The following is a 22628-nucleotide window of genomic DNA, read 5'->3' as shown; positions in this document are numbered from 1 at the left end:
TTGAGGACCCCGATTCAGTCATTAAGTGGATTTGAAAACTCCTCGTAAACATCTTTGATGATAATTACACTCAGTGACTTCGTCCCGGAAACAAACAAACACCAAATTGTTAAGTGAAACAAGGCTGGGGGCCAAGCCCAGCAGCCTGCTTCTAGAAACAGCTCACTTGGCTGATGTCCAGCCATCCCTTATCATCCACCCAGTGACTACATCTCCTAACTGCTGTTTAACACAATCCTCATTTTCTGTCTTGGCCTAAGTTGCTTATTAAATGTCTTGCTGAAGTCCCAACACATACTTACTGCATTTTCCTAATCAACCAGTCTCACAATATTGTCAAAGAAAACATAAGCCCGGTCTAGAGTGACCTTTTTCTCAGTGAGCCCGAGAGTCCCGGCGATTACAATTTCATCTTGTAGTAAGACAACAAACTTTTAACAATAAAAATACAGTTTTTTCTGGAACTGGCTCACAAGTCTCCACCTGTAATTTTCAGAATTCATTTTCTTGCTCTCCTTGGAAAGTGCAGAATAACACTCACCAGCTTCAACTTTCCAGCACCTTATCCATTATTTAAGATTGTTCAAAACCGTTTGATAGTGGTTCATGGTTACGGGTATAAGGAACCTCAGCCCTCTGGGTCCAGAGAAGCCCATCCGCCCGAGAGATTCTGCCACCCAAGCTTCTGGTCTGCTTTGCAAGCCATGGTCTTACTTCCTGTTCCAGTAGGAAAGGCCTTCTTCTTCGTGATGGTCTTGCTGCCCCCTGTTCTGGAAGGGAAGCCTCGAGGACAGGCCTCGGCCAGCTTCTGAATGCACCCTCAGTTCCTTGTCCCCCGTGCATGTTCACTCAAACACACAAAAAATAAGAGCCAAGTAAGAAGGGAGCTGTTCTGTTCTCATTGCCGTGTGTCACCTGGTCCCAGGGGAACGTGCTTCCCTCTCCCAGACCCTACCTAGTGCTTCAGAGGCCAGTGGAGAGGATGGAGGTCGTCTCCATGTATGCACTTCCTTTCCAGCTCCTGTCTGTAGGCTTTAAAAACCTAACTTTATCAAAGAATTCCGCTGGGACCTCTATTTTTCATATCTGTGCTAGCTTTAAAATTGTTTCTTAATGTTTATTTATTTTTGAGAGAGAGAGAGAGAGAGAGAGAGAGAGAGAGAGAAAGACTGAGCATGAGCAGGGGAGGGGCAGAGCGAGAGGGAGACACAGGATCTGAAGCAGGCTCTAGGTTCCGAGCTGTCAGCACAGAGCCTGATGTGGGGCTCGAACCCACCAACCGTGAGATTGTGACCTGAGCTAAAGTTGGGTGCTTAACAGACTGAGCCACCCAGGCTCCCAGAGTTATATTTACTTTCAATGGTATTCAACTTGCATAATAAGCCTGAGACAGCTTCCCCTTGCAAGACTGTAATGGATAAAGAGAGAGACAGAGACCACGTGGTCTTGGGGGAAGGGGTGAGGGGGGTGGAGCAGGGGAAGCAAAAATGCATACATTTAATAGCTAAGGAAGTCTGAAGGCCAAATCTTCATTACATGCACCAAACAGCCATTTAAAACAAGGTGATTTGTGTATAATGGGGCAAATTTCGTGGTCTTGAATAAGTTTGTTAGCTTTTCCAGACCTCACTGCACTTGGTTAAAAAAGAAGGGCAGGTTAGGTCATTCGAAGATTCTACAATTAGCAGTGGTCACAACAGTACCATCCATCAAGGGGCTCACAAAGTAGCCCCCACGCAAGGATTATGTTCATTCCACTAAGCTGAATATCAACTAGATCCCCATTCATCCAAATCAGCATTCAGAAATAAAATTTGGTCAGCCTATCGGTCTATTTGTCTAAGCTCATCTCACCTAATGCTTTGAATATTCAGTCTATGCATTTGTCCCAAACAGTCTTACCCCGTATGGGGGGGAAAGTAATGGTGGATGTACGGAGCTATTTGCTGAGGGATGCCTGCGAGCCCATGCATGGCAGTGCCACAAGGCACCCCAGAGTGCGGCACCCAGAAAGTAAGTCTGATCCACAGCCCAAGGAAGCTAGGCAAGGCCTGGGCATGGAGGTGAGGTGCCCAGGGAAGCAAAAACGGTGACTATTTCAAAGAGGCTAATGAGGTTAGAGGTAAGACCACCTAGGAAGGCAGAGCCTGTACAACACAACTTCAAAGCTGCTATAAAGTCTGGTAGTTTCTCAAATATGTTAAACACACAATAACCATATGACCTACCAACCCCACTCCTAGAAACAGAGCCAAAAGCAGTGCAAGTAAGTGTTGAAACAAAAAAAACTCACCCATGAGTGTCCATAACAACACAACAGCTAGCAGACAGAAACAATCCAAAAGGCCCACCAACAGATAAAAAGATACACAGAATGTGGCATAGTCATACAATGGAACATCCTTCAGCCAAGCAAAGGAATGAAGCACTGACATCTGTCTGCTACATTGCGGACGAATCCTGAACATGCTGTGCTACGTGCAAAGAGCCAGACACAAAAGGCCATATATTATATGATTCCACTTCTATGAAATATTCTGAACAGGCAACAGTCCACAGACACAGAAAGCAGATGAGTGGTTTTCAGGGGATGTGGAAGAGGAAGGAAGAAAAGTGACTGCTTAATGGGTAGTTTCCTTTTGCAGTGATGAAAATGTCCAGGAATCCATGGTGGTGATGGCTGCACAAGATTCTGAATGTGCCAAGTGGCAATTAATTGCATGCTTTAAAATGGTCAACATGAGTATGTCCCGTCTCACTACTGCAAGTCTGAGCTATAGCAATTAGGCAAGAAAAAGGAATGAAAGGCATCCAGACTGGAAAGAAGTAAAATTGTCTCTATTTGCGGATTACATGATTTTAAGTATAGAAAACCCTAAGGGGCGTTTTGGTGGCTCAGTTGGTTGAGTGTCCACCTCTTGATGTTGGTTTAGGTCATGATCTCGTGGTTGTGGGATCAAGCCCCATGTCAGGCTCCACACTGAGCGTGGAGATTGCTTAGGATTCTCTCTCTCTCTCTCTCTCTCTCTCTCTCTCTCTCTCTCTCTCTCTCCAAATAAATAAACCCTTAAAAAAAGAAAACCTTAAAGACATGAGACCAAAATAAGGTTAGTAAACAAATTCAGTAAAGTTGCAGGACATAAAATCAGCATACACAAATCAACCATATTTCTATACACTAACAATCAGCTATCTGAAAGTGAAATCAAGAAAGCAATCCCACTTACAACAGCATCAAAAATAATGAAATATTTAGGAATGCATTTAACCAAGGAGGTTAAAGACATGTATACTGAAAATCGTAAGATGTTGATGAAATAAATCAAAGAAGATACAAATAAATGGAGAGAGAGTCCATGTTCTTGGGTTGGAAGAATTAGTTTTTGCTAAAACATCCATAGCACCCAAAGTGATCTACAGATTCAATGTAATCCCTATCACATTTCCAGAGGCATTTTCCGCAGAAATAGAAAACATTAACTCATAATGGACAAAAGACCTGAAACCATAAAACCCCTCAAAGTAAACATACAGAGAAGTTTCCTTGACATTGGTCTTGGCAATGATTTCTTTTGGATTTGACACCAAAAGCATAGGCAACAAAGCAAAAGTAAACAAATGGGACTACATCAAACTAAAACACTCCTGCACAGTAAAGGAAATAATTAACAAAATGAAAAGGCAGTCTACACAATGGTAGAGAATGTTTGCAAACCACACATGTGGTAAGGGGTTATTATCCAAACTATATAAGGAACTTCTATCACTCAACTGAAAAAAAACAAATAGTGCAATTTAAAAACGGGCAAAGGATCAAAAATAGACATTTTCCCAAAGGAGACACAAATGGTCAAGAGGTACATGAAAGGGTGCCCAGCGTCACTAATAATTGGGGAATGCACGTGAGAACCACAATGTGATACCATCTCACACCTGTTAGGATGTCTTATAAAAAAGAAAGAGATAACACATGTTGGCAAGAATATGGAGAAAAGGGAACCCTGTGTACTGCTGGTGGGACTGTAAATTGGTGCAGCCACTGTGGAAAACAGTATGGAGGTTCACCAAACCATTGAAGCTAGAACTCTCATCTGACCCAGCAGTCCCACCTCTGTGTATATACCTGAAGGGAATAAAATCTCAAAGACATGTCTGCACTCCCATGTTCATTACAGTATTATTCACAATAGCCAAGACATGGCAACAGCCTCAATGTCTGTCCACAGATGAGTGGATAAAGAAAATGTGGCAGATATAACTGACCAACAAAGCAGGGGTTTTGACTCCCCAAAACTTAACTACTATTAGTCTACCGTTGACCAGAATCCTCACTGATAATATAAGAGGTCTATTAACACAAAATTAGTACATGTATTACATACCGATTCCTACAATAAAGTGAGCTAGAGAAATAAAATGTTAAGAAAATCATAAGGAAGGGGCGCCTGGATGGCTCAGTTGGTTAAGCATCTGGCTCTTGGTTTCGGCTGAGGTCCTGGTCTCATGGTTTGTGAGTTTGAGCACTAACAGTCCAGAGCCTACTTGGACTTCTCTCTCTCTCCGTCTGTCTCTGCCCCTCCCCCACTCACGCACACCCTTTCTCTCTCTCTCAAATAAACAAACTCTAAAAATAAAGAAGATCATAAGGAAGAAAAAATGTATTTATGGTCCTTATTGAAAAAAGCACAAATATAAATGGACCTGCAAAGTTCAAACCATGTTGCTTAAGGGCCAATTGTGTGTGTGGGTGTGTGTGTGTATAAATGCATATGTGTGTGTATAATGGAATATTATTCAGTCATAATAAAAGAAAGAAATCTTGTCATCTGTGACAACATGGATGGACCTTGAAGGTATCACACCAAGTGAAATAAGTGAGACAAAAAAAAAAAAGGGCAAATACTGAATGGTATCACTTATATGTCAAATCCAAAAATAGGAAAAAGAAAAGTCAAACTCACAGAAAGAGAGACTAGAAGGCTGGTTGCCAGCGGCTGGGGCTGCAGAAATGGGGAGATGCTATTCAAAGAGTGTAAGCTTTCATTCATAAGATGAGTAAGTCCTGAAGATCTATGTATAGCATGGTGACCAGGGTTAACAATACCATATTGCATACTTGAAATCTGCCAAGAGAACAGATCTTAAGAGTTCTCACCACATACATAAGAAAAGATAACTGTGAGGTGATGGATGTGCTAATTAACTTGGTGTTAATCATTTTGCAACATATACATATATCAAATCATCACTTTGTACACTTAAAAAATACAGTTTCAGTCATCAATTACACTGACGTAAAGCTGGAAAAAATAAGCTGGTCAAATGGTCAATTTCATATTATGTGCATTTCACCACAGGTTTTTTTTTTAAGTTGAAAAACACACATAAACTGGGCTGCAGCCAGGTGAATGAACCAGCTGCGCCCCTAACCAGGACCCTCCTTTCATCCTCTCTCCGGCCAGCCTGTATGGCTCATGCCTGAGGTTTCCTGCCTCTGAGCAGAAAGGATAAACCTAAGGAGCTCGAATGTCAGCGCGATATAAATTACGGCGGGGGAAAAAAAAGAAACAACGTGATGCATGGCTGAGGATCTAAAAGAGGAATGTCCACCATTGTTTGTGATTATGGATCACATCACAATCTAATAGCAATTTTTATTTAATCAATAATTTCCATGCTGAACAGACAGCCCTGTTACAGAGAATCGACAGGCAGGTACTGATAGCGACAAGCCTCGTTATTAATCTTTCCTCCGCTGGCTTATCAGCCAAACTACTGTAAAAGGCACCGCCAAGATGGATTTTAGAAGCCACCTTTCTCCTCTTGCCCCTTTTCTTCTTCTCTCTCCCATAACATATCACATAACGTAGACTCTACATTTATTTGAGTAACCTGGGGCTTGAGTGGCATAAAAAGGCAGTTCACATTAAGCAATTTCACAAATCAGTGGGACCTCGACCATCGCTCAGGGTTGGCCATTATAGGCTAATAAATCATACTTTCTCTTTGAGTTGTCAATCGCCAAAAAGCTTTGTACAAACGTTGGCATCTGTAATTCCGTAAAGGCTTTTCATCTTGAAATAAGATGCTCTAGACTGATAACAAGAATAATCCCCTCTTGATCAAGAAAAAAAAAAATCTGCATTTTAGCAATTAAAGCTGCTGCCAGAAGCCAAAAGGCTCAGTACTGAGACTCTAGTGAAGTTTATCTCCGCAAAACACAAGGAGAATACAGTGAGGGTTGTGTTGTATTTGCAGTCGGAACTGCTTTATCTTGCCCTGGGAAATGTGCCCTCTCTCCCCAGGTGGGACAGGAGAGGAAGGTGTGAGAACTTCCCATGCTTCCTGGAAAAGCCACTGGGAAGCCCTGCTCTTCCTGAACCAGGTACATAAAGAAGCGTCCCCCCAGCGCAATCTGGTGACGCTGACAGGTGACAGGTGTTTTGTTCTCCTGACGAGGAAGACATTTTCAGAACTTCAGATTATTCATTCCTAACTAGAAAAAAAGGCACACCCCAAATTAAAACAGTGACAAAGAGAAATGTTAATAATCACAAAAAACCATCAGTAAGTGGGCCCTAAAAACTTGAGTAACACTTACAGCCGCCATGTTCTGTAAATCATCAGAGATCATTCTCCAACAGTCCCAACCATTTTGCTTTAAAGAGAGACAGCAGGGTCACGCTACCCTCAGGTAATGAGCCGGGGGCCATGCACACAAAACACAAGGGTCCTATGGGCAAACTACCTTCCGGGTGCTCAGCTGGCAACCTGGAAGCTTCTGACTGCTCTCTGAAGGTCATTTACAACATCCACATGAGCTGCAAAAACGGTCACTGTCTGACATCTCCAAATTCCCAAATTAAAAAAAAAAAAGTTTAAAATAACTTCCACTGCAGAGTCTCACTTCTGGCCCTGCCCCATTTAATACATTGCTGGTACAGCTTCCGGAGCTCTGCAGCGTTCGGCCCTGACCTTTCTGTGGCTCATACCGGTTCACTCCTTCTTCTCATCAGAAACCTCTGAATTCTCCTTACTCCACCTGGACCAGAAGTCACACTCCCAGTTCAGCAAGCAGGTCCCAGGAAACTCACTGTGCTTTAATCTCACTTCCGGTTGCCCTCTGCCTCCAGGAGCACTGTGGTTCTGTATCACCACACTACTCACCACTCTTCAAAACCAAAAGCACAGGATGTAATTGTATCTCTAACCCCACAAAGTGTCAAAAACCCCAGCCTTTATCATATTAGCATATTAGCCACTATCACAGATAAAATTCTCCTGTACTTTCCATTTCCATTAACTTCTTCCTGTGGTCACTTCCACACAGAAGCCCCAACACCTCCCCATAATGGTCTTTCCCTATTTGAATCCACCTGTCTTTTCAAGACCATGTCCAAATCCACAAGACCTTTCTCTTGAGACTTAACCTTACCTGTTTTCCTGCTGCTCTGCCTGTACCTCTGTAGTCCTCCCAATAGTCTTCCCCGTATGTTCCCCTTACTCAAAGGGGCAGACATAAAAGATATATGTGCCCGCTCTTGTTCCCTCTCACTGGCCCTGACCATGACCCCAACTCTGAAAGTCTGACATGCAGGAGGCTCTTTTCTTCTAACACTATGCCTGCAATTTGTGTAGTGGCCACCAGGTGGTGATGATGCATCGTTAACAGGTAAAATCATCAGCCTACACAGGTGAGAGTGAATCAATGACATATTCATAGCTTTTTTATTTTTTTATGAAAAGTCTTTACATATTCTTTTTTAAAATTTTGATGAAAAATCTCCTTAATCTCTCCATTCTTCAATTAATTAAGTTGATTCTTCCTCATATTTGAATAATGCTTTAGAGTTTTCAAAGGCTTGCATTATATGATCTCATTCTGTCCCTACTAAAAAAATAAAAATAAAAAACCCTGTGAGGAAAGTGGGATGGTATTAACATCTCCACTTTACAAATGAGAAACCGAGGGCTGAAATTATAGAATGACTTACTCAGATTCAGAAACAGTTCTTGGCAGATGTAGGAATCAGAGATAAATGCCCTCCTTCCCACTCACTGATTAATGCTAGTTTTACTGGTAATTGGATGGGGTGGGTTTGGGGTGGCTTACATTTAAGGTCTTGGCCTATCCTTTAAGGATATGCCACTTATAGCTACCTTGCCAACATTAATTGTTCTAGAAATGAAAAAAACCTCATCTATGGCAGTATTTAGCTGATCCCAGAAAAGACTAAATGTCCCTGAATTTTCAAAAAAGTCCTTGCATTAGAAAATTGCTTTCTGTTTCTGGAGCTCTGTTTTCTGTCAAAGCAGGAGCCTGATCACCATGCTTGCCATGATCTCAGAAGCTGAAGTCTGAGTGACTTCTCTTGGTCTGCAAAAAAAACAGTGATGGAATTTCTTTACCAAGACAAAGGACTTGGCTGGTAAGAGTCCTTGCTGAGTACCGAGTGCCTGACCTTAAAAATGTTGCTTTAAAATTAAGATCTGTAAATTTGTACATATACACACATGTACACAAACGCACATACACACCCAAATATATACCCACAAGTGTACACACATACCACGCATGTACACACGTAAGCACACACACGCACACACACAGGCACTCCACATATACGTATATTTAATAGCATTTTGTTTGAGACTAACAAGCTCATCTTTTCTTTTTTTTTAAATTTTTTTTTTAACGTTTATTTATTTCTGAGACAGAGAGAGACAGAGCATGAACGGGGGAGGGTCAGAGAGAGGGAGACACAGAATCTGAAACAGCTCCAGGCTCTGAGCTGTCAGCACAGAGCCCGATGCGGGGCTCAAACTCACGGACCGCGAGATCATGACCTGAGGCGAAGTCGGCCGCTTAAATGACTGAGCCATCCAGGCGCCCTGCTCATCTTTTCTTTATAATCTGAACATTCTAGAGCACACTCAAGGAGAAAATTTATCTTAAATCACAAATATCCTTTTGTTTTGTTTTGTTTTCCACACCACAAGAGGAAAGATTTGGGACAGAACGGGCGGCAGTTTTGCACGACCCCCTCCCCCCCCCCCCCCCCCCCGCAAGGGATATTTGGCAATGTCTGGAAAGACTTTGGGTTGTTATAATGGGGGAGGTTCCCTCCCGGAATCTAGTGGGCAGAGGTCAGCAATGCTGCTAACGGTCCCATGACAAGGTCAAGGATGGCCCTCACATCAAAGAATTCTCTGTGTTATTGTGCCGAGGGTGAGAAGCCTTGGTTTTGGGTGACCACCAAAGAGAACTTTGAGAAGGACATCAGGACAACAGAACATAATAATAGCACGAGGCTCTGAATCTCAACACTGCAGAGGCAAGAATAAGGAGGGATGTACAGTATAAGGAACAGACCTGGAGACCTCTCTCCAGCCCTTCTCTCTCAGGAGTGGATGAACCAGGGACCCTTCGGCATCTCTATGCAATTATTAATTTCAGGGTGACATACCAACCCCAACATGGCCTGAATACCAACCTGAACCATATTTTTTATGGGCAACATGCATGAAACTTAGCAGCTGGTAAATGTCTTTACACTTTTCACTTCTATGATTATTTTTTAAGATTTTACTTTTAAGTAATCTCTACACTCAATGTGGGGCTCGAACTTACAACCTGAGATCAAGAGTCCCACGCTCCATTGACTGAGTCAGCCAGGCGCCCCTACGCTTATCACTTTTAGAAAGAGAATCACTAATATTTCATGGAGTATAATTTATAGCTAATTCCCTCAACAGTTTTAAGAGGTAAATACTATTATTATCCTTATTTCACAAGGAGGAAATGTGACGTGTCTTGGGTAGAGAGCAGGCTTTGAACCTGGGTCTGTCAGCTTTGAAATGTACATCGCACAGGAGTACAGTGGCAAGCCCAAGTATTCTTTCGGATCAGGTGCCTCTTACAAAGTCATCATCACCGTCACCATCATGCCTCACAAGTCGACCCCCACGCTCTGCTTTGACCTGAACTATTTCCACCTGTTTCCCAGAGGTCTTTTCTGATATTCCTTATGTACTTCTCTCCCTCCTGTAAGTCTCCAGAATCGCAACTACACAATTCTGGCTTCATTACGTCCTGCCTTATATGCAATCACTATGCTTTTATGATTCTTTGTCTCCCCCTTGCAATGAGAATGACCAGTCCTGGAGGATTAGGTCTAAGTCCTGTGGACAGTGTGCCCACCATGAGGCTGGGGCAGGGAGGCGGCATGCCGGCTTCACCCAACACTCTTCTGGTGAGCGGTTGAGCAAATGCCTGATCTGCTAATGTCAGCCTCTCTCTCTCCTGATAAACAACAGGACACACTGTACTGGGCAAGATCTGCTACAGGCAAGTATATTTCAACAAGGTACACAGCCCAGCCCAAAGTGACCGTCAATCCTTCTTGTATGAAGTGGGTCTACTCAGAATATTCCAGAGAATCTTACCTGAAGTATCATTCAGGACCAGCTCAGAGGAAAATCCTCTCCAAATGGCAGGAAGAGTTGCTTGGATTAAGAATTCCCATGAAGTATTTCAGCAGGGTACTATGAAACATTTTGGGGGTACACCACGGCAGAACAAATTTAAGAAAGACATCTTACTTAAAACACTGGTTTCTTTTTTTAATTTTTTTTTCTCAGAGAGAGAGGACCAGGGTGGCGGCGGGGGGGGGGGGGGGCGGGGGGAGAGGGAGAGGGACAGAGAGAGAATCCCAAGCAGGCTCCATGCTCAGCATGGAGCCCGACACAGGGCTCGATCCCATGACCCTGGGATGATGACCTGAGCCAAAATCAAGAGTCAGATGCCCAACGGAGCCACCCAGGTGCCCCTTCAAAATATTGATTTCTTATTCTTTGTTCAAGAGGTAAGAACCCTTACTCAGTAAAAGAGAAATTTTAATTCCACAATTACTCAAGTAATTCATATACCACCTCCGAGAAGTGTTAAATGCAATTATTCTGGAGGGCACTTAATCTACAGGGTTGAAAAGATCCTGGGAAAAAGATGGCAAGGGACTGTGTTCTCCAAAACCCCACCTGGGGGCAGCCATCCGTAACAGACTGTACATCCCACCTCACCCCCACCTCCCCGACTGCAAGGGGGGTGCTCGCCAGGGCACCCAGGTGGTTGCCAGGCAGTAAGTGGGCACCTGAGAGGAAGCCTGTTTGCTGTCCCTATCCTAAGGACTATCTAATGCAAATCTTTCACTTGCTTTTACTGAACTGAGGTCCAAGGAGGTTAAATGGCTGGGCCAAGTCCCATCTGTTAGAACTACACTGGGAAGAATGGTTCCTGGCCTCAGTCAAGTGCACGTTCAGCAACGAGGAATATAAAATAAGCCTTGGAGCAGACTCCCAGAAGCCACAGACCCAACAGCACGGCTCACCTCCCCTCCCCCACTCAACCCTGAAAAAACAAATACATAAAACAAAGAGAGGGGAGGCACTCTTTTCCACCTCTGTCTGTTTCTCATTAGGCCTACTGCATGTGATCTCTGCTTGGCCTTGGATGCTGGGGACTGCATTTATTTCCATGGCTGTTTCACGGTGTGATAAGTGAGAAAATAACGTTCTGAAGGGTCATGTGGTTCCAGGGAGGTCATCCCCAGGGTCAGGGCAGAGATGGGGCTGCCACTCAGAATGTCGCTGGCCCTGGGAGGCCTTCCCTGGTGGACCACACAGCCCTTCGTGCCCCCCACTCAGGCTAATCTCCTGAGTGTCTCTATGGGAACGATTTCTGCAGGTGCAGCCCAGTCAGTAACTTTAAAAAGAACGTGACCCTTGAGGCGCAATTGTCAGAGGATAGCTTTGAAGTTTGTGGTTCTTAGTCTGCATTTTACACGCAATATTTCCAAATAATTAGAGTAACTAAATTAACTAGCAACTCCATGTAGGGAAAATGAGATCAAAATCTCCACTCATTCGTTTTACGTTTTATGTGCACACAAGACTAATTTCTGCCTCGTATCTGAGACCGCGATCACATCTTACACTTTTCTCTTAGGTAAAGATACACAATGCAACTTTAGCAAAGGGATCAAAATTAGATGGAAAATATTTAAAATGCAAATTTAGGATCATGGTATTAATATGAAAATAATGTCTTCAACACATCCTCACTTCCCCGCATTTCTACGGATGCACCAATTCTTCACAGATTAGATGTGCCTTCTTTACATCTAAATCTCTAGGATATTAAAAAGAAAGCCCTTCATTTTCATGCTGCCTATGTACAGAATTTGTTTTCAAATGGCAGCAAAGGTGATTATAACTGTATTCTTCTGATAAAGGGAACTACAGCATGCTTTAGAGATCAAAATTTGCAGCATAGGAAAGCATTTAAAATCCAAGTAGGTGGTTAATCACTCTACAAAAAGGTGAATTTCTGACACCATGCTTAAAAGATACAAATGGAGCACAGGGACTTAAATGCCACCCAGTTGAGGCTGGGACTAATATAGACACAACTCACGTTCTCTGCCCTTGAGCCCCACTGGCAGGAGAAAACACCCTCCTCGTGGAATTGCCTGAGGCCCTCTCTGGGGGCTCATTCTGCTAGGGATGGGTGGGGAATAAACAAAGGCTAGTATCCAAACTCTATAAAGAGCTCACCAAACTCCACACCCGAAAAATAACCCAGTGAAGAAATGGGCAGAAGACGTGAATAGACACTTCTCTAAAGAAGACATCCAGATGGCCAACAGGCACATGAAAAGATGCTCAATATAACTCCTCATCAGGGAAATACAAATCAAAACCACACTCAGATATCACCTCACGCCAGTCAGAGTGGCTAAAATGAACAAATCAGGAGACTACAGATGCTGGCGAGGATGTGGAGAAACGGGAACCCTCTTGCACTGTCGGTGGGAATGCAAACTGGTGTAGCTACTCTGGAAAACAGTGTGGAGGTTCCTCAAAAAATTAAAAATAGGTCTACCCTATGACCCAGCAATAGCACTGCTAGGAATTTACCCAAGGGATACAGGAGTGCTGATGCAGAGGGGCACCTATACCCCAATGTTTATAGCAGCACTTTCAACTATAGCCAAATTATGGAAAGAGTCTAAATGTCCATCAACTGATGAATGGATAAAGAAATTGTGGTTTATATACACAATGGAATACTACTTGGCAATGAGAAAGAATGAAATCTGGCCTTTTGTAGCAATGTGGATGGAACTGGAGAGTGTTATGCTAAGTGAAATAAGTCATACAGAGAAAGACAGACACCATATGTTTTCACTCTTATGTGGATCCTGAGAAACTTAACAGAAGACAATGGGGGAGGGGAAGGAAAAAAAAAGTTAGAGAGGGAGGGAGCCAAACCATAAGAGACTCTTGAAAACTGAGAACAATCTGAGGGTTGATGGGGGGTGGGAGGGAGGGGAGGGTGGGTGATGGGTATTGAGGAGGGCACCTATTGGGACGAGCACTGGGTGTGGTCTGGAAACCAATTTGACAACAAATTTCATATTTAAAAAAAAATAATAAAGCAAACTACTCTGTGAATGTGAAAAAAAAAACTGTTAAAAAATAATGTGCCTATTTACAGACCTTAGGAAAGAACACTGTATGTGTTATTTCTAAGCCAGAAAGGGGGTTACTTCACTGAAACAGAATGTAAGGAAGGACAGTGCTAGAGCAAACAGGTGCCCATTGGGGATGGTGATTAAACTACTTTTATTCAGCTCCCAGGCTCCCAGCAGTGATGTTTGCAAGCACAGGCGGCCACTGAGCGGTGGCGACCCAAAGGAGGAGCACATCCTCCGCAAACACTGAGGGGACGTTCAATGTCATTCAGAAACAAAGTGTGCGGGTTTCGGAGAACCTGGGACTGACTGACGGGTGCTCACGCTGTATGCGGTTCAGACGCCTCAACCCTCCTAGAGCAGAAGATGGGTTCTACCTTCTAGGACAGAATTAATGCAAGAGGGAAGTGGGTCTCAGGAAGGTTTGGAAGCCTCGCTCATCCATGCGAGAAGCCAGGTGAAAAGACAGAGGTGGAATTTTTTACATTCCAACAAAAATTACAACTTCACCTCGGCTCGGGTCATGATCTCATGGTTCATGGGTTTGAGCCCCACATTGGGCTCTGCACCCGCTTCGGGTTCTCTGTCTCCCTCTCCCTGCCCCTCCCCTACTCTCTCTTTCTCTCTCAAAAATAAACAAACTTTAAAAAAAAATACAACAAAACCAGAAACACTTCAAGAACCAATATTCTACAACTGTCAGAGATACATTTAAAATTAAGATTCAGGGACACCTGGGTGGCTCAGTTGGTTAAGTCTGACTCTTGATTTCGGCCCCGGTTATGATCTCATAGTTCCATGAGTTCAAGCCCCGCGCCGGGCTCTGCACTGACAGTGTGGAGCCTGCTTAGGATTCTGTCTCCCTCTCTCTCTGCCCCTCCCCCACTTGTTCTCCCCCCACCCCACCCCCGTTCTCTCAAAATAAATAAAAATAAGCTTTAAAAAAGTAAAAAAAAAAAATAAAGATTCATGTCTTTTGTAACATACAATACACAGCAGCAAAAAGAGAGTCTAATTAATTTGGAGTTGAAGTTTGGAAAATGGGGACTTTTCGACTTATTTTGAGTCATTAGAATACGTGCTTTCAGATGTCGAGGGAAGAGAAAGCACTTGCATCTTGACAAATCAATAATAAATTCCGTCTTAATCAAAGGTGCTTTGAATTAATTTTTGTACCGTACCTCCTTCCTACACTCTCGTTCGTTCTATTTTAACTGACACCAAGGAAGGGACAAAGTATAACAGAAACGTGGTTCACAAAAGTACACATCTATCTTCTTAGCTTCTGGGCACAGAAATAAATTTATGACAAATTTAATACTAGCTTGAGAGTAACTAAGCCCAATTATAATTATCTGGCTGGGAAGAGAAATTAATTAAACGTCCTGGTGATAAAGACCCCACAGCAAACCTAGAAGAAACACACCCATGGAGGAGGACAGGCGCTTGAAATAAAGGAGAGGAGAAGGGAAAGGCAATATTTAGCCCATCTGCTGGGACAGTAATGGGACGAGGTCATCTTTTCAAGAGAACACGGAGTGCATTACCCTGGAAATGAGACTACCTGGCGGGCAAAGCCAGCCGGGTCCCTAATTCTCCTCTTCAACTTTGTGATTTGCTAATGGGAAACACATGTCTCCCTTTTGCACCAAGTTCAAATGACTCTGGAATTCCAACCGTGCAGCTCAGCGACTGAACCAGAACAAGGGGAGAACTTGTCAGGATTTAAGAGCTTTCAGCAAAGCCCTTCAATCGCAGCCAGCACCCTATTCCACGGAAGGATATCAATTATAGATAGTGACTTGCTTTAGCAGGCAGTCGGGACTGTCAGACACTAGATAGACAGCCATGAAGAATCATGAATCTTTCTATTAACTGTAAGAGGGGGAAAAAGAATGGGTCATGGCTATAAATAAGGCAGAGCATCGAATGGTTTAACACCTTGCCTCTTGGTTGTACATAGCATGAAAATGCAACTAATTCCCAAAATGTCCTCTCTCTGAGGAAAGCTGTGGGAATGGAAACAGTTAATACTGCCCTCCGTCTTTAAGAAAGTGGGTTTCGCAACTGGCCTTTTTTCCACCTGCCACCAAAATAATGAGGTGGACATGAAGTAGCTTTTCCTTCAATCAACAAAAAAATAAAGTGTCCATGCTACAGCAGGCCATTGCTGGTGCTAACGAGACAGCCGTGAGTGGGAAGGTGCTCGTGCATCCTGCAAAGTGAAATCAACTTAAACGCACGAATTTGGACTTTCCACACTTCAGATAACAAGTAAAAAGGTGGAAAATACGTGATATAAGCTGGTATTTTTGTTTATGTCACCGCAAGTCATAACTTGAATCCACTTAATTTGCATAATTTATCTCAGACTAAAATTAACCTCAGAAGTAATATATTGGATTTTCCCCTAATCCTGACATGAGTAACTCCTACCTGATTTGGAATAAAAAATTTCCACTGTACGTGGATTTGTTTATAATTTTTACGATACAACAAACACAGTGGTCATTCGAGGCGACAGTTTAAGCAGACATTCCTTCAAACTACTCAGATCTCTCTATGAAAACATCATCACTACCCAAAACCTTTCGCCCCTGAGATTAAGTACAAACACCTACAAGAGTCACAGTCTTGGGGCGCCTGGGTGGCGCAGTCGGTTAAGCGTCCGACTTCAGCCAGGTCACGATCTCGCGGTCCGTGAGTTCAAGCCCCGCATCGGGCTCTGGGCTGATGGCTCGGAGCCTGGAGCCTGTTTCCGATTCTGTGTCTCCCTCTCTCTCTGCCCCTACCCCGTTCATGCTCTGTCTCTCTCTGTCCCAAAAATAAATAAAAACGTTAAAAAAAAAAATTTTAAGAGTCACAGTCTTGTAAAAGCTTTCACATGAAACAGACAGCAAAAAGGTGGAGTTATTACCAAAATTCCCCCAAAATGCGACCTCCAACCTGGTGCCTCATGAGGAGCACAATTCCTTTTAAATGTAGGCTCAGAGGAAGCTCCCATTCCATCCCCGCATTTGATAACAGCTGAACCATAATTACAGCCCCCCTTGGAAACTACAGTGACCTATCCGCAGAGAAGGCACCAGGAGATGGGGACGTTGTCAAAAGCAAGCAGCCCAGACAGCATCTCGTTCGTGATGGCGGTTTGCATGCAAACAATTTCCCCCTCGTGGATGTCTGTCCACTCGTTGTATCACAAAGGGTATTCCTGACATCCTTCCTCTTCGGGAAAATTTGCCTACCCGGAAAGAAAAATTCCAAACTTTTTTTTCCCCCTTTAGTATTGCAATGTCTGTGGTTCCCATTAAAAGTCAGCAAGCAAAAAGGGCCATTAAGTAAGGCTTGGCTTAGAAATAACACTTGCATCAAATTAAAGAGAGAGAGTCGAATTAGGTTCATGGAAAAATCTGGAAATACACCTTAATTAAAAACATTTGACTTTCTAGGTTCTTGACGCGCTGAGAAATCTCTAATTCTTCCTGCACAATTATAAGGGGACATGATTACAAAAGAAACGTTTGAGGGGGGAAACCCTGCTGATGTCATCATGTTAACTTCCCAAAACATCCTGTACATAACGCATCTCAAAACCTGGCAAACCTAAGACTATAATGTGATGGCAGCATGCAGAATATATTACAGAGGATGAGCCAAGTTGCGGAAGACACACTGGGGGAGCTCACGAGGCCCATGAAAAACGTGGGCTGTGTCAGGGGATGTATAATTTTAGTGCTTAAATGGAGAAGGGCTCTCAAGAAGTATGGATCATCTACAATTAAAAGTTACTATAAAAGAAAAGAGACTGGGGGTAGTGTGTGTGATGTGTGCACGTGTGCTGGGTGGACAAAGAGTCCCCACGAAAGCTGTTCTGTCAGATCTTCTGTCACATTAAAAGCTGATGAAAAGGCCACACTCTGATGAAGCTGATGAAAAGACCATCCTTAATGCCTGGATGGGACCCCTGTGCTTCTGCACAGGAGTGTGTGTGAGCCTACGGCTTTTTATCCTCTATCATCGGAAGGCCCTTCCGTCTCAGTTGCTCCTGGTCCCATCTGCTAGGGAGGTTCCTCTGGTGTGAAAGAAAAGTCCCAAATAAGATGAAGCACTGGTAAAGGAAATATGCCCACTCAGGTATGTGGGAGTGGGGAGGGCACTGCATTATCGGAAACAATACTCGGGCGGGGGGGGGGGGGTGGTGGGCAGCAAAGACTCCTGAACCTGGAAGAATAAGACAGAGCGTGGATCTCAATGTGACCATGTTGCTGGTCTCAAAAGCACACGCCACAGGACACATTTTAAAATACACATCACTCTTTCCATGAGACTCTCCGCCCTGCAAGGCTTGGCCGGAAGTCAAGAAATGGTGCTAATGACTTCTCCAAGCATCTACCTATCTCACACAGAGTACTAATTGCCTCATAAAATAGTGGGAGGCTCCTCAGATGGTGAGAGTTTGGAAGAAGGCGGCAGAACGGAAAAAAGGAATCCCCCACCTCTAAAATTTTTTCTGCTGTTGCCGGGTCTTAGAGAGGAGAATCAAACTTGGTTAAAAGGTTAATAATAATTCATGTCCAGCTTACTATTACTCAATAACCATCAAAGACGCTAACTCAAAATAGTGTTTTCTGGCTTACAGGATCAGAGTCATTACACTCTCTATTGAAGACTTTATTGAATTTTACACTAAGCTTTAGCTGACTGAACAGGTCAAGCACCGTGGCTCAGAGTTTTCTTTATTCTCAGAAAAGTCATAAAGCCCTCTCCAGTTTGCAACGCTGCTAGCTAAGAAACTTGACTCGGCGCAGGGTCAGGGACGCTGACCCCACCGACAAGGTCGCAGAGCTGTAAAGCCCAGTCCCCGCGGCCCCCCACTTACGTGCACAAGCTGCTCCTGGGTGTCGAACTCCCGCGTGCAACCTTCCCAGTGGCAGTTTGTTTCATAGATGACTTCAGGCTCCTGTTTGCTTTCGTCTTTGTCCCCTTCCTCCTTCACTAGGGTTGTCCCTTCTGGCTGTTCCTGGGGGGGCAGGGAGGAGAGAGGGAAAGGATTCAGACACAATGGAAAGAAGGCAAGAGAAAGGGAAAAAAAAAAAAAAAACGACCAAAAAAAAAAAAAAAAAACCAAAACCCAACCACGTGATTTCGGTTGGTCTGCCTCCTGACGCAATTTTTCAGTGAAAATAAAATACAGCCCGGGTCTATTAGCTGGATTTTGTGACTCGAAGATGTCAAACATATGGAGTCATCTGTGTGCATGTTTTCTGATTTGTGGAATGTATCTTCAGAGATTATTAATTTGGGATTAAAAACAATAGTCCAGGGGCGCCTGGGTGGCTCAGTTGGTTAAGTGTCCAACTTTGGCTCAGGTCATGATCTCATGGCTCATGGGTTTGAGCCCCGTCGTCAGGCTCTGTGTGGACAGCTCAGAGCCTGGAGCCTGCTTTGGATTCTGTGTGTGTGTGTGTGTGTGTGTGTGTGTGTGTGTGTGTGTGTGTGTGTTTCTCTCTCTCTGTCCCTTCCCTGCTCATGCTCTCTTTCTCAAAAATAAACATTTAAAAAAAAAAGAACAACAGCAGTCTAAGCTATGATGATGATAAGAAGTGGAGGCCAAACCTTGCCCCTGAATACAAGAGGAAAAAGAAATTAAAATGTAATCCCCTAAGAGAAGCAATTAAACTAGTTCTTGTTGTCTTTACTCAAAAGACTGGTCTCTTTTGGTCAGATTCTTTCCAGTGTATGAACTCGTTTATTCTCCTACTTTGGAATCAAAGTAATTCTGGAATGCTAGTAATTCTGATTCTGCTTTCCCTGCCATTGGAGGCTGTGACTGGCACTTTGTGGGTTTTATAGGGATCGTGTCTTCCTGGTTCAACTTCTGATCTCCAAAGATGTGGCTCGCTGCCCAAGAACCACAGCATCTAAAGGTTGGCGGCATGGTCTTTTCTCCTCTTCAAGGCAACTTCGCGGCAATGAAAATACAAACAATTTCCAGAATGCTGGGAGAGTATTAGGTGCATAGACTTGGGATCTAATCTGGGACAGGGTGACAAAAACCGTAAACAGGCACTTCGGTATAACCGCCAAGGTTGTTGGCCAGCAGAATTCCAGAGGAAAGGTGGATCTCAGAACGTACTACACCCATTTATTCCATCCTCAAAATGCTCATGCAAAAGGAAATTTGGGTGGAGGTGGTCTGAGCTTGGGGCTGAAGCAGCCTTGGATGTAGAATCCAGATTCTGTGGACGTCCAGACTCCTGTCCAGCCCCTATTTCCAGGAATTAAAATTCACTGACCTCCTTCCTGTGTTGGGCACAGGGACCCTAGGAGATGGTATTATTATGCCTCTAGGCACAATAAACATATTTTACAACTGAAGCTCAGAGGATCTAAATGCCTAAAAGCAGAGACCAGATTAGATTTCTAAACTTGTCGTTTCAGGACTTTGGAGAAAGGACCAGAATCTTATCGGCCTTCAGGTAGGTTAGCTGTGCCTTGATCCATGCCCTCCTGTTCTCCAAGCTCTCCTGGCAAGTGGAGAAGGCAAAATAAGAACAAAGAAGAACATGATGGGTGTAGGGAATATCACTAGCTCTGCCCAGCTCAGGCTTAGGGCCAGGAGTTCATTATTTCAGGCCTCAGACCAGGGCTAAGGACCAAAGCTATCAGCGGTCAGTAACAAATTAATCCAACCACTGATACCACACACTTCAGGTTATAGCCCACACAGCTTCTTGCATTTTCTTTGTGTTTGCTTCTGAGCGAGAAAAACAAACCGAGTCACTCCACAACTGGCCTTTTGTCAAATGCATGGGTACGGCCAAGGTCAAGGCCAAGGCCACAGTGAATGAGGAAATGCTGTGAGAGACGCCAGCCCAAGGGGAGCAATGAGCTGGCCAGGGGAGCTTCGGTGCCTCACCTGCTGACCCCGTGGCCCTGGGCTGGGCAGGTCTTCGTCGGGTTTGATCTTGGACCGTTTGTTGTGCATCAGGTCACCGGTGCTACTCACCGCAGACTCACTCGTGGGCTTGTTCTGCCGGTCGCATTTGCAGGGACAGAGACAAAAATTAGGTTTTCATCAATGAGCGGGACCATCGCTAAAACATGCAACTCTAGACAAGCAGACTTATTTGGCATTAGAACAATAACACTGATAATGCTCCCATCCCACAATCGCAGAGCTCAGAAAGTGTGTTTGAAGCGAGAAAATACATCCACGAGGCAGCTCCTTGTTTACACTCAGGACTAAAAACTCCCTGTGGCTTTTAAAGCTAAGAGAATACAGCAGGGGGGCCTGGGCTTTAATAAGCTCCCACAGCGTGTTTAGAAGAACAAAGTGGTGAGTTGGGTAGGGAACCAAAAGAAACCATCTGCAAAGTTCTCTAATTCAAGGATGCAGATTCTTCTCGGGGCAGTATTAGTGAGGCGGTAAGAGGACACAGAACAGAGGGCACAGCATGGTTCTATGCTGCCCGTGAAGTATCCCATGATTCTAGGCGCCAGGGGACAGTAACCGAATGAGAGCAAACCCTTCATGCAATGTAGTCTACTGGGCAGGGTTAGAGACAAAACCAGGTCAGAGGGAAGCCTCATCAGGCAGCCTGCTTTTCCACCAAAGATGAGATGACTCTGGTAGAAGAAGCTACTGTTTGGTGAGGAACACATACAGGGCGCATTCATCAAACCTGAAGCCTGCGGCCCTGGGTTAGGAAGACAGGTTACAGTAAGGAAGCCATGACCATGTTCGGAGCTCACAAGGTGACGTGGCTCTCCTCTAGGATTGCAAGACGGATCAGCTCATCGAGCTGTCTCTCTTACCTGTGAGGACTCGGAAGGGCCAGAGCTGACCTGGACGGGGTTCAGAACTGTAGGGATCCCAGGAATAGGCCTCTGCGTTGGAAAAGTTGGGGCAGGGTGGATGAGTGGAGGGCTGTGTCCAAAGGCCGAGCCTAAGCTCTGTTGTCGGCTTAAGATTTGCTGATGCATATGGAGAGACACGGGTGCAGAAGGGTAGGTGAAGCTCAAGGCAGGGCTGCGCGGGGGAAATAAAGACCATCATTTACGCAGAACGCTGAGGTTACCGCAAGCGCGCTATGCGTGCATCTTTATGCCTACTGTTACATCCCAAATTACATGAGGTCTGTCTGTTTAAATTAGGAGGTAAAAACAGTTATTGATGAACACCTTGGAAGCTTCCAAGAGAAACACGGGTACTGAGGCAGGACACGCGCGTGCATGCACCCATACAGGCGCGTGCGTGCACACACACACACACACACACACCTGAAAGAAGCTTCAGCAAAACGGAAACAAAAGGCGTCTGCTCAATAACGGCTATTTATTGCAATAACAAACTTCATATAAAAATGAGAATGGGTGACGACATGCTTTATAGTACTTTTATTGGCTCTCAGTGCTGTATGTTCCTGCGCATGGGGCAATTCCTTTAATCTCGGCTCACGCTGCGTGCTTTCATATGTCTCCAGATCTTATTACAAGAGGAAGGAAAATCAATTGGTTAAATGTGTTTTGAACACCATGCTTGTCATATCACTCATTTGTTTGTAAAGATGGAAAGCTTGGTTCATCCAGAATGCCACCTAAAGAATTTCCATCAGTGCCGTCTGGTTACAGAAGCTGATGGATTAACCTCTCCTGGCTGAAATCGGTGATCAATGGGCTTCGGTGGAGGAATATTCCAATGGGAGAGCACAGCCCCCTCTCCTAGCTAAATGGCATTAAATGTCTATGAAAGCCCATTATACATGCTAATGCCTGTCACCGCTTCATTATGCCACAGTGTCGCCCAAGCCACTACAGTAAATTCCGAGGAAGCCACACTATTACCTAAAGATTTCTCGACAAGTAGACAGTGCCAAACCATTCTTTGTGCCAGTACAGTTTAGGAATCAAGTCCTCTTAAAAGAATGAAGTGTTCTTGAGGAATTTTCCAATGGTTTTTAAAAAAAATGCATGAAAAACTCTAATTGCATTCATGAACATTTCTTTCTTAAAAATAATCGGTGAAAAAAAACATATATATGTATTTCCCCCATCCTGCTGCATAATACCCAGAAAGAATCAGGGTTTCTTGTA

At 44.1% G+C, this 22628-nt stretch overlaps 1 protein-coding gene across 6 annotated transcripts in view; it reads right to left on the bottom strand.

Moving 5' to 3' along the window:
- The window catches only part of GLI3 (GLI family zinc finger 3), a 280783-nt gene that overhangs the window by 52522 nt on the left and 205633 nt on the right, over positions 1-22628 (bottom strand). For all 6 annotated transcript variants that reach the window (XM_045052197.1, XM_045052198.1, XM_011280298.4 and 3 more), the window contains 3 exons: positions 21351-21564; positions 20452-20565; positions 18412-18552 (listed from right to left, as the gene is read on the bottom strand). In XM_045052197.1, coding sequence (XP_044908132.1) covers positions 18412-18552; positions 20452-20565; positions 21351-21564 — 469 coding nt within the window. The remainder of the gene's footprint in view (positions 1-18411; positions 18553-20451; positions 20566-21350; positions 21565-22628) is intronic.

Source organism: Felis catus, chromosome A2, assembly GCF_018350175.1.
Source record: "Felis catus isolate Fca126 chromosome A2, F.catus_Fca126_mat1.0, whole genome shotgun sequence".
Taxonomy (NCBI): domain Eukaryota; kingdom Metazoa; phylum Chordata; class Mammalia; order Carnivora; family Felidae; genus Felis; species Felis catus.
This window is presented reverse-complemented; position numbering and strand designations above follow the sequence as displayed.